The 10,355-nt window shown below is 36.8% G+C and overlaps 1 protein-coding gene across 6 annotated transcripts; it reads right to left on the bottom strand.

Annotated features, from left to right (window-relative positions):
- Positions 1-302: 302 nt before the first annotated feature.
- On the bottom strand, positions 303-9,916 carry LOC107839561. Of its 6 annotated transcripts, none has more exons than XM_047394670.1 (3): positions 9,712-9,916; positions 2,619-2,767; positions 303-2,502 (listed from the first exon to the last, which is right to left on the bottom strand). In XM_047394670.1, the coding sequence occupies exons 2-3, from the start codon at positions 2,640-2,642 to the stop codon at positions 640-642; spliced, it is 1,887 nt and encodes a 628-aa protein (XP_047250626.1). In that variant the 5' UTR covers positions 2,643-2,767; positions 9,712-9,916; the 3' UTR covers positions 303-639. The 6 variants fall into 6 exon arrangements, with proteins under 6 accessions (XP_047250626.1, XP_047250625.1, XP_047250627.1 ...); XM_047394669.1 differs by having other exon boundaries at positions 2,619-2,750; XM_047394671.1 differs by lacking the exon at positions 9,712-9,916 and adding an exon at positions 9,288-9,686 and having other exon boundaries at positions 2,619-2,750.
- Positions 9,917-10,355: the final 439 nt, after the last annotated feature.

Here is a 10,355-nt window from a genome sequence, read left to right as displayed (position 1 = left end):
AACTAGAAGAAAGTGAGGCAGCAAGGTTCCTCCCAAGGAAAAGAGAGGAGGCAGTTCATCCAGAAAACAAAGGTAGATAATCTCTGACAGACAATCACTCCCTAAAAGATATACTGATGTTTCACTTTACTTCTCATCTCACATGACAGACATCACTCCCTAAAAGAATATCTTCTAATCCAAATTAGCAAATACACCGACCCATTGGAGTAACAGCTCTTCAGTCAACAACAACATACCTCAGTGTATTTCCACAAATGCGGTCTGAGGAGGGTAGAGTAGGGTAGAGTGTACGCAGTCCATACCACTAAAATACTGAATAAATATAAATAAGTAATGAATAATGAAACAATGAGTCAAATCGTCTGCATGATAAGAAGTCAACTAAAAATAAGATAGAACAGTCCTCTCATATTCTTTTATGGAGGTTTGCTTACATACTTACATCTTCCTTTCCAATCAGCTTCAGAACTAGAAAGAAAAGAAAATAGAGAAGGATGACGACTATCAACAATGGCAAACGGGAAAGAGGTATCATAAATATGCAAACTTCAAAAAACTAGACATCCATCTGCTACTTTCTTGTGTTAGTCTAGGAGAACCAATCCCATCAATTCACACTACAACTGGTGCATCACTTTACAGAGTACACGGTACTGAAGCAGGATCAAGCTCCCAACATCCTCTCAAAACCCCTGCTTTTTCCCCAGTCAGCAGAAATGCCGGGATCTGGTGAGAGAACCTCCAAAATTCATCTTCTAAAATAACAGAATTTGATGTTTGAGACCTAATAAAGACCGACTTAAAACCATTCACACGAACCATGGATGAAACTTGTATCCGGTTATCTTTTGAATTCTCAATGACCTCTACTATCTCATACTCAAACTTGTCTGTATCGAAACCTGATTTTTTCAAGCACTTGTACATTGCCCAAATCTCTCCTCCTCTTGGATAAATCTCAAATCTGGTTTCACTAACAGATACTGCTTTCACCACATGGGAGAATGAGCTAGGACAAAAGACTAGATACTTTTCATTCTCGACTTTGAACGTTCCACAAACCGACTGAGCAGCATTATCAGGCCCTGCACATACTTCAAGAAGGACTACATGCAATTTGAATGGCACAGAAACTATCTTCTTAACCAGCGCGTATGTCTTTGGCAATGTACTATTTCTAGCATAAACAGCCCATACCTGATTTACTTCAAACTTTTCCATACATCTGTCCATCTTAAAATCACAAAAGAATTCTTCAAAGGTGTCGCTGAGATCAAAGCTCTTTGTGTGTGAATGCAACTCTGTATCAGCTTCACATGACAAATTAATTGGTACGTCGGGAATTGATTGACGGATTTTTTTAACACAACTATGTACAAAATCACCATCATTTGCATAACAAGAGCTCATCTGAGTTCGCTTTTTTTCAGAGATGTTCATTTCCTTAGCAGATACCTGAACCTTAACAGAATCTCCATCAATAGCATTCGGGATGACATTCAAGTCCCCTGACTTCAGAGATACCGCTACAGGCAGAACATTTTCTACAGGTTCAGAATTTGCGGTCCTGCAGTCTTCCTTAACTTTCCCAGGGTACCAAATATCATTGGAATTGTACGGAAGACAAATAGGGTGAAGTTCGAATGATCCTGCCGGTACACTCTCTCGTTCAGTTCCAGTCATTTTGAAAGACGGAATTCGATGAGAGAACTTATAAAGTTTATTTGGCTTTATAAAGAATGTATTAACTTCAGTCTGCGGCCTTGTTCGCTGGAAAAGGCTAACAAATCTGGTCACTTTTTCTAAATAACAAACTTGGACACCAACATCCACAACATAATCAGAAAGGATCTCCACAATTTCATACTTGTATTTCCTATGATTATCTGGATCAGAACTCCAACTAATATCCCAATCTTTGAAAACAGCCCATGTTTCCCCTTTCCTAGGATATATAATGTACACACCTGTTTTGTCCACTTCGCACTGCACTTGATGAGAAAATATAAGTTGATCAAATGTGAATTGTTTACTCCCACATCTAAATTTCCCACAGCCAACAGGCAACTCTGCCCTCACCCAAGCCTTTTGCTTCTGATCTTCCGGATGAGCCTCAAGCCAACTGAACAACACTTTAAATTCAGGACTGTCTACCACCTTCCTAATGTGCATATAGAATCTTGGCATTCCATCAACTGTATCAAAACAAGCCCAGATCTGATCCCTTGCAAAGCAATCTTGTGCTCTGTGCTTGTCAAAATCACTAAATTCCGCATCATGATAATCATATACCTCTGGAAGAACACTATCAGCTACTGTGTCTGCTTCCAAATCTGAATCAACAGTAAGTTCAACTTTTTCCGCACCAACCAACGGCAGTATAGAATAAGGCTCCTTCTCCAAACTGGATGCATAGACATGTGCAGAACCATCATTAAACTGTAATAGAGAATTGACATCTTCTTGGTCGCTCAGCTGTATCAATTGCAACCTATCAAACTTCACAGTAAAATGCAAGATCTTATCCGAAGGATCAAGGCATAATTGGTCAAAAACTGCATTCACAAAATCATTATACTTTATGCCAGTTTTCACAATAATCTGACGGGTAATACCTCCCGCATACAAAGTTGATCCATCTGGAAGCACCTTACTTTTCCTACCCCAATGACAGAAACAAAACAGTGTTTTATCTTCAGTTGCCATCATGAAGTAATGTACAATCTTCGAGAACTTTCTTTTTTTTCCTGAGAAGGGTACCAATCTATAAAATAAAAAATCTGATCAAGAAATAAAATAAAATTAAATGGAGTTTCTTATCAACTCTGAATGTACTAAAAGGCATAATCTATGTCTGAGTCAGCAAAAACGCAATACATCTATGTAGGCTATCTCAAGCAGAATAGTCTCAGCTCCTCTTCATATCATCATCATCAACAACAAGATACCTAGTGTATTCCCGGAGGGTAGAGTGTACGCAGTCCTTACCTCTAACTTAGAGTTGAGGTTGAGAGGCTTTTTCAGATGGACCCTCGGCTCAAGACAAAAACAGTCTAGAAAAAGACGTAATAGAAGTACAAGAGACAATAGAAAATAACAAAACAACAGAAAGTAATAGAACAATACTGATACAATAGCAAGTAATTGAAGTGGGACTTGTTAATCTAGGAGTAAAATACTCGAAGAAGATGAAGCTGAAATCAGGGCTTTAGCCGAGAAAAATCAGAGAAGAAGAATTTAGGGAGAAATTGAATGAATTGTATTATCAAAGTTACAAATGAATACATCAACTATTTATAGTGCTCACTTAGCTAAGATCAGTTACACTTAACAGCTTAACAACTAACTGTCCAACAACTAAGTAACTAACTTTGTGAACAGAACAGTAGTAACTAATTTTGTAACTGCACAGTAATAATTGGTTTTCAATTTCTCTGCACTGCTGCAACTGCTTCTTGTTACTCTATCACTCTTTTCTTCTCATCATTGTATCAATACCCCCTCCTAAAGTAGATCCTTGACCTCATGGATGAAATGTAGGGAACCTATGCATCAATTCAGACTCAAGTTCCCAAGTAGCTTGTGTATCCTCAAAGTCTGACCACTTCACCAGAACTTGAGCAACAGCTCTATTACCTCTCTTAACCAACCTTCTATCTAGAATAGCTTAAGGTTGAGGACCGTATGGACTTGATAGCTGAATAACAGGAGGGTGGTGGATGCTTGAAGGAACTTCATGACACCTCTTTAATTGAGAAACATGAAAGACTGGGTGAATGAGAACATCAGAGGGAAGCAATAACCTATAAGCTACTGCACCAACCTTGCATCAACAACATACGGGCCATAATACTTAGCGGCTAGCTTAGGAAAGGTTCTCGCAACAAAGGAGACCTGTCTATAGGGTTGAAGTTTCAAGTAGACCCAGTCACCTATCTCAAACAATCTCTCTGACCTGTGTTTATCAGCAATGTCTTTCATCCTTTGTTGAGCCCTATGCATATGGAACCTTAACAACTCTATAACAGCTTCTCTAGCAGCCGAGGATCTGTCAACCATCCAGTGGAAGCCTCACCAGCCAAGTAGGGAAGATGAATGAGAGGTTTTTGACCATATAAAGCTTCATAAGGTGTGCACCTAATAGTAGTGTGATTGGTGGTGTTATACCACCATTCAGGCAATGGCAAGTAAGAGCATCAATCCTTAGGATTGTCAGAGCAAAAACACCTTAAGTATGTCTCCATGGTTCTATTCAATACCTCTGTTTGACCATCAGTTTGAGGATGGTATGCAGTAGATCTCTGCAACTGAACCCCCTGTAAACTGAATAATTCTTCCTAAAAATCACTAAGAAAGATGGAATCTCTATCCCTTGTTAGTGTGTAGGGCATACCATGCAGTTTGAAGATATTGTCAAGGAAACATTGAGCAACTGACTGAGCTGTGTATGGATGTGCTAAGGACAAAAAATGAACATACTTGCTCAATCTATCTACTACCACTAAAATCACCTCCTTCCCTCTGGATTTAGGCAACCCTTCAACAAAATCCAAATAGATATCTGTCCAAACACCATCAGGAACAGGTAAAGGTTGCAACAGACCTGGATTTGCAGCCATATCATATTTGTGCCTCTAGCAAATATCACATCTATTAAAAAAGTTCCTGGTGTCATGTATCAAGTCTTTCCAATAGAACAAAGATTGGAGCCTTTTAATAGTGGCATCCATGTCAGAATGCTCCCCTTGAGTAGAGTCATGCCATATGGAGATAATATCCTTCTTGAGCTGCTCATCATTACCAACCACTAACCTTCCCTTCCACCTCAATTGATTGTTAAGAAAAGTGAAAGATTTATAAGGTGAAAGCTGAACTCTAGCAATGATATCCTGTAAGTGTTGATCAATGGTCCAAGAATGCCTAATTCTATCCAATAAATCACCCTGAGGACCTAACACAGAGATTGCTAACAGCTCAGCATTAGGTTTCCTGGATAAAGCATCGGCAACTTTATTTTCCACCCCTTTCTTATACTCAATACAAAAATCAAATGCCATTAGCTTGGATATACAAGCCACTTGAAAGTCAGTGTGAATAGACTGATTCAATAAGTATTTGAGTGCTTTCTGATCAGTTTTGACAATAAACCTTCTGCCTAACAAATGGTGAGACCATTTAGAGACATCAAATAGCAAAGTCAATCGCTCTCTATCATAAATACTCATAGCTTGATGTTTAGGTGCTAGAGATTTGCTAATATAAGCAAGTGGATGCCCTTCTTGCATCAACACAGCTCCAATACCTTTACCACTAGCATCTGTTTCTACCACAAAAGTTAAAGCATAATCAGGCATAGCTAAAACAGGAGCAGGAGCAGAGACCAAGGCACTTTTAAGCTCCTGAAATGCTCTTGTAGCATCATCAGTCCATAAAAACCCTTCCTTCTTGAGAAGGTCATGCAATGGTCTGCAAATAGCACCAAAACCTTTTATAAATCTTCTATAATATCCTGCTAAACCAATTAAACCCCTCAGTTGTTTAAGAGAACTGGGAATAGGCCATTGTTGAACAACCTGTATCTTCTTAGAATCTGTTGCTACACCTTGTGCACTAATCACATGGCAAAGTATTCAACAGTAGGAACTTCAAAAGCACACTTAGACATTTTGGCATACAACTGATGGTGAACCATAAGCTCAAACACCTCCTTAACACCAGTAATATGAGATGACATAGACTTGTTAAAGATTAAGATATCATCAAAGAGAACCAGCACAAACTTTCTTAATAAGGGCTTGAAAACAACATTCATTAAGCTCTGGAAGGAAGAAGGAGCATTGGTTAAACCAAAGGGCATTACTAAAAATTTACAATGTCCATCATGAGTTTTAAAGGATGTCTTGTGTGTGTCACTATCAAGCATTCTAAGCTGGTGATATCCAGCTCTCAAGTCAATTTTTGAAAACACAGATGCACCACATAATTCGTCCAACAAATCTTCAATGATAGGAATAGGAAATTTGTCTTTGATTGTCAACTAATTTAACTCTCTATAATCTACACATAATCTCCATGTACCATCTTTCTTCCCAACTTACACCACAGGAGAAGTATAAGGACTAGTACTATGCTGAATTACTCCTTGATCAAGCATTTCCTGAACCAACTTCTCAATAATGTCCTTCTTCACACCAAGATATCTATATGGTCTTTTATTGACTGGAATTGCAGAGTCTATAAGAGGTATTCTATGGCCAAAAGAACCTCTATGAGGTGGTAATGTAGTTGGGGGTTCAAAAATGATAGAAAACTGATGTACTAGGGCAGATAATGCAGGATGTATCTCAGTACCTTGTGTAGCCTGAATGTTGTAGCAATAAGTATCAGAAAGTGCAACATCAATGATATCCATCATATAGAACTGAGCCTCGGATTCTCCACCTTTGAGTAAGGAACTAGCTTTTGAAGATTTGAGCTAACTAGTTGCTCCTCTCAACACATGCTTCTTCCCTTGGTATTTGAACTCTATAGTCATGTTTTTGAAGTCAAAAAAAATTCTACCAAGAGTGTTTAGCCATTGCACACCCAATATAATATCCACATTGCCCAATGGCAACAACAGAAAGTCAGATGCAAAAGTAGTACCCTGAAGTAATCACTGCAAGTTCTTACAAACAGAAGTAGTTTGCACCTCCGTGCCATCAGCTACACTAACAGACTGCACAGAAATATCACAAGCCTTGCACCCTAGCTTCTTAGCCATTTCCTGATCTATGAAGTTGTGGGTGCTCCCAGTGTCAATTAAGACCTGCAAGGGCCTCTTATCATGATAGCCAGTTACCCTAATAGTTTGATAAGCATTGACACCTGTTAAAGCCTGTAATGAGTCATGAGTTCATCAACATCTTGGGTACACTGAATACCTTCTTCCAACACCTCATCACCTTACCATTCCAAGGTTGCATTCTCATCTACTAACTCCACCATGAACAATTGCTTATTGGCTCTACAATTATGGCCAACAACATACTTGTCATCACAAAAGAAACACAAGCCTTTATCCCTTTTAGCATCCATTTCTGCATTAGTCAATCTTTTGAATTTATTTGGCTTGGATATAGCAGGCTGATAGGTATTTTTCTAATGGTTATTGGTTTTAAAAGAAGGTGGATTGGGTAGAATGGCAATACCCTTTTTTTGTATTGCCTTTAATCCCCAAGAACTAGCTTGTGCTTCAAAGACCTCTTCCTGCAACCTAGAAATTTTATAGACCTGTGATAATGTTTTTGGTGCTTGAATCTTAACTGCCCTATTCAACTCAGGTTTCAACCCACCCAGATAACAACTTATAGCATTCTTATTTGAAAGATTAACTGCAGTCAACAATCTATCAAATTCAACCTGGTAAGCCTTAACACTACCAGTTTGCCTTAGGTTTTTCAATGCTTCCATTGGATCCTCAAATCCATCCCCAAACCTCTCATTCAAGGCTAAAACATACTCAGTCCATGAGATATCATTATAGGAGGGTCGAGAATTCATATATGCTCTATGCCAAGCAATAGCATCACCATCTAAATGAATTGAGGCTACTTTAACCCTTTGTTCAAAGGGAATTTCTTCCATAGAAAAAACTTGATCAACTTTGTACAACCAAGTACGCAAATCAAAACCAGAAAAACGAGGGAATTCCAGCTTAGAATATCGAGTAAAGAATTGTCCATTACCTCCAATTGCATTGCCAATTCCATGGAATTCCTTATTCCTTCCTTAAGGCTGCATACCTACTGGGCAACTTCTGATAGTTGAAGATTCAACTCTTCCTTGATCCTTATCTTTTTCCTTCGATACCATGGATCCAAGGGTTTCCTTGATCCCTAAAAGCTCCTTATCAGCTTGGATGTTTCTCTCATAAATGCTCGACATTCCCTCTATTAACTTCTGCAATTGATCCTGGATCATAGAAAGCTTGCCTTCCATTTCTTCATTCGATTTATCTGGCTTTTTATCGCGAACTACCATGATTGATTGAGCCGAGAATCGATGGCTTTGATACCAATTGATACAATAGCAAGTAATTGAAGTGGGACTTGTTAATCTAGGAGTAAAATACTCGAAGAAGATGAAGCTGAAATCAGGGCTTTAGCCGAGAAAAATCAGAGAAGAAGAATTTAGGGAGAAATTGAATAAATTGTATTATCTGAATGAATGTTACAAATGAATACGTCAACTATTTATAGTGCTCACTTAGCTAAGATCAGTTACACTTAACAACTTAACAACTAACTGTCTAACAACTAAGTAACTAACTTTGTGAACAGAACAGTAGTAACTAATTTTGTAACTGCACAGTAATAACTGGTTTTCAATTTCTCTGCACTGCTACAACTGCCTCTTGTTACTCTATCACTCTTTTCTTCTCATCATTGTATCAAATACTACTACAATCAATCTACCCGAAACAATAGATATGAACAAAAAATCCAAGAACAAGAAAGTACAAGCATAGCAGTACGACTACTAGTAAGGATAACACACCTACCTACTAGCATGCACGCACTCCTACCTACTAACCTTCTACCTTTCGTATCATCATAAAAGATAAAGTTAAACATATGATGACTGTATAAGTCATAGGATTTAGTTAATGAAATAGGGTGTCAAGAAGGAATTTTCAACAAAATAGAAAGTATCAATAGATTTTTAGATACTTTTCCAGTGAAACATGATATTGGCAAAGAAGGAAAAAATTTCATCAAATGCAAAAGGGTCATGACATAATCCACTAGAAAGCAAAAATTTCAAACTTCAACCAAACAAAAATTTCAAAATGGGCTCAAAGAACACAAGACAAATTAAGGAGGAAGTCAAAGTGCTTATTTCATTTAAAAAGTGCTTATTGTAGAGAGTTGAGGGTATAACTGCTTTCTGAAAATTTCAAAATGGGTTCGCTGAATAAGTTAGACACAATGCAAATTTCATGGGAAAGGTAGCTATTTTTGCTTGTTAGACGTAGAATATAAACCATTTAGAATTTCATCAAATGCAAAAGGACCAAATCAACAACAACAGAAGGTAGAGTGTACACAGACAAAAGGTAGATTGTACGTAGACCTTCCCCTTCCCTCAAATGTAGAGGTTATTTCCAATAGACCCTAGGCTCAAGAGAAAAAACAACATACATTAACACAACAATACTACAACAAGATAATATAATAGTCGAAGTACAAAAGCAACAAACAGAAACAGAATCGAAAGACAAGAAACTACAAAAATAATAATACCATCTACAAGGACCAGAATTTTTCTAAATAAAGTTCAATCAACTTCTTCCCACAAAATTTTCTGGAGAAAAAGAGTACCAAGCTTCACCCTGTCAAGAAACATCTCAATACACTAGTAAAGAAGACATGCAGTTGATCAAGCAACTTTATAATAACTTGTTCGTGTAGATTCTCATATGTGACACATTTTCCTTTTTGGGACCAAAAAGAATAATGCATTTCTATATACAGTAACAATTTAACTTTTAAATGTGTATTTTACCTTAATGACAGATTTATGGCCACACAAATATTTATATCGCAAGTTTCAAAAAATTTTCTTTTCTATCTTAAATTTCATGACAAGTTAACCAACACCGTAGAAATTAGTACGAAGGAAGTACATAATTGTGAGCAGAGAATGTAGAAAGGGGAAAAAAATTACCTTCAAGAAACAAAATGGGGTTTCTCTACTATGAATTTCTCAGTTGGGGCTGGTAATGGAAAATCTCCCCAACTCTTCTACTGTCTACTGAAACAATTTAAATGCTCAAACCTTTTCTTTATTAGTGCTGTTTTCTTTTTGTGCATTTTTTTGTACATTGAATGTTTAGTGTGTTTGGCCAAACGGCTGAAAAGTATTTTTTGGGGTGAAATGATTTGTAATTCATTTGAAAAGTAATTTTGAGTGCTTATAATAACAAATTATGTTCAATTAGTGTTTTTAAAAAAGCATTTTTGAGTGTTAAATTACAAAAAAAGAAAGGAGAAATATCAATGCACATTCACTATAAAGAAAATTATTTTAAATAGCATCTATTATGAAAATTTTTAATTAAAGTTTGTACTTTTATTTACTAAATAAAAAGATACATAATAAAATTTTTAATCAATATTTTACATGGATAAGTAAAACAAGATATTAAATATAGAAATGGTACCAACATGATGATTTAAATATCTAAAAAAACATCAAGAAAAATAAAAAGAAAATACATCATTTCACTCTTGAACTTGTTTGCATAATTTACTTTACACTCTAAACTATTAGGGTAATTATATAATCTTTAAATAACTTTAAAGTAAATT

This window comes from Capsicum annuum, chromosome 8, assembly GCF_002878395.1.
Source record: "Capsicum annuum cultivar UCD-10X-F1 chromosome 8, UCD10Xv1.1, whole genome shotgun sequence".
Taxonomy (NCBI): domain Eukaryota; kingdom Viridiplantae; phylum Streptophyta; class Magnoliopsida; order Solanales; family Solanaceae; genus Capsicum; species Capsicum annuum.
The sequence above is the reverse complement of the archived record's forward strand: the minus strand, read 5'-3'. Positions and strand labels throughout refer to the sequence as shown.

What these genes read in the sequence shown, in the direction of transcription:
- LOC107839561 (XM_016683101.2), bottom strand. Translation starts at nt 2,712, where the DNA reads ATGATGGCAACTGAAGATAAAACACTGTTTTGTTTCTGTCATTGGGGT.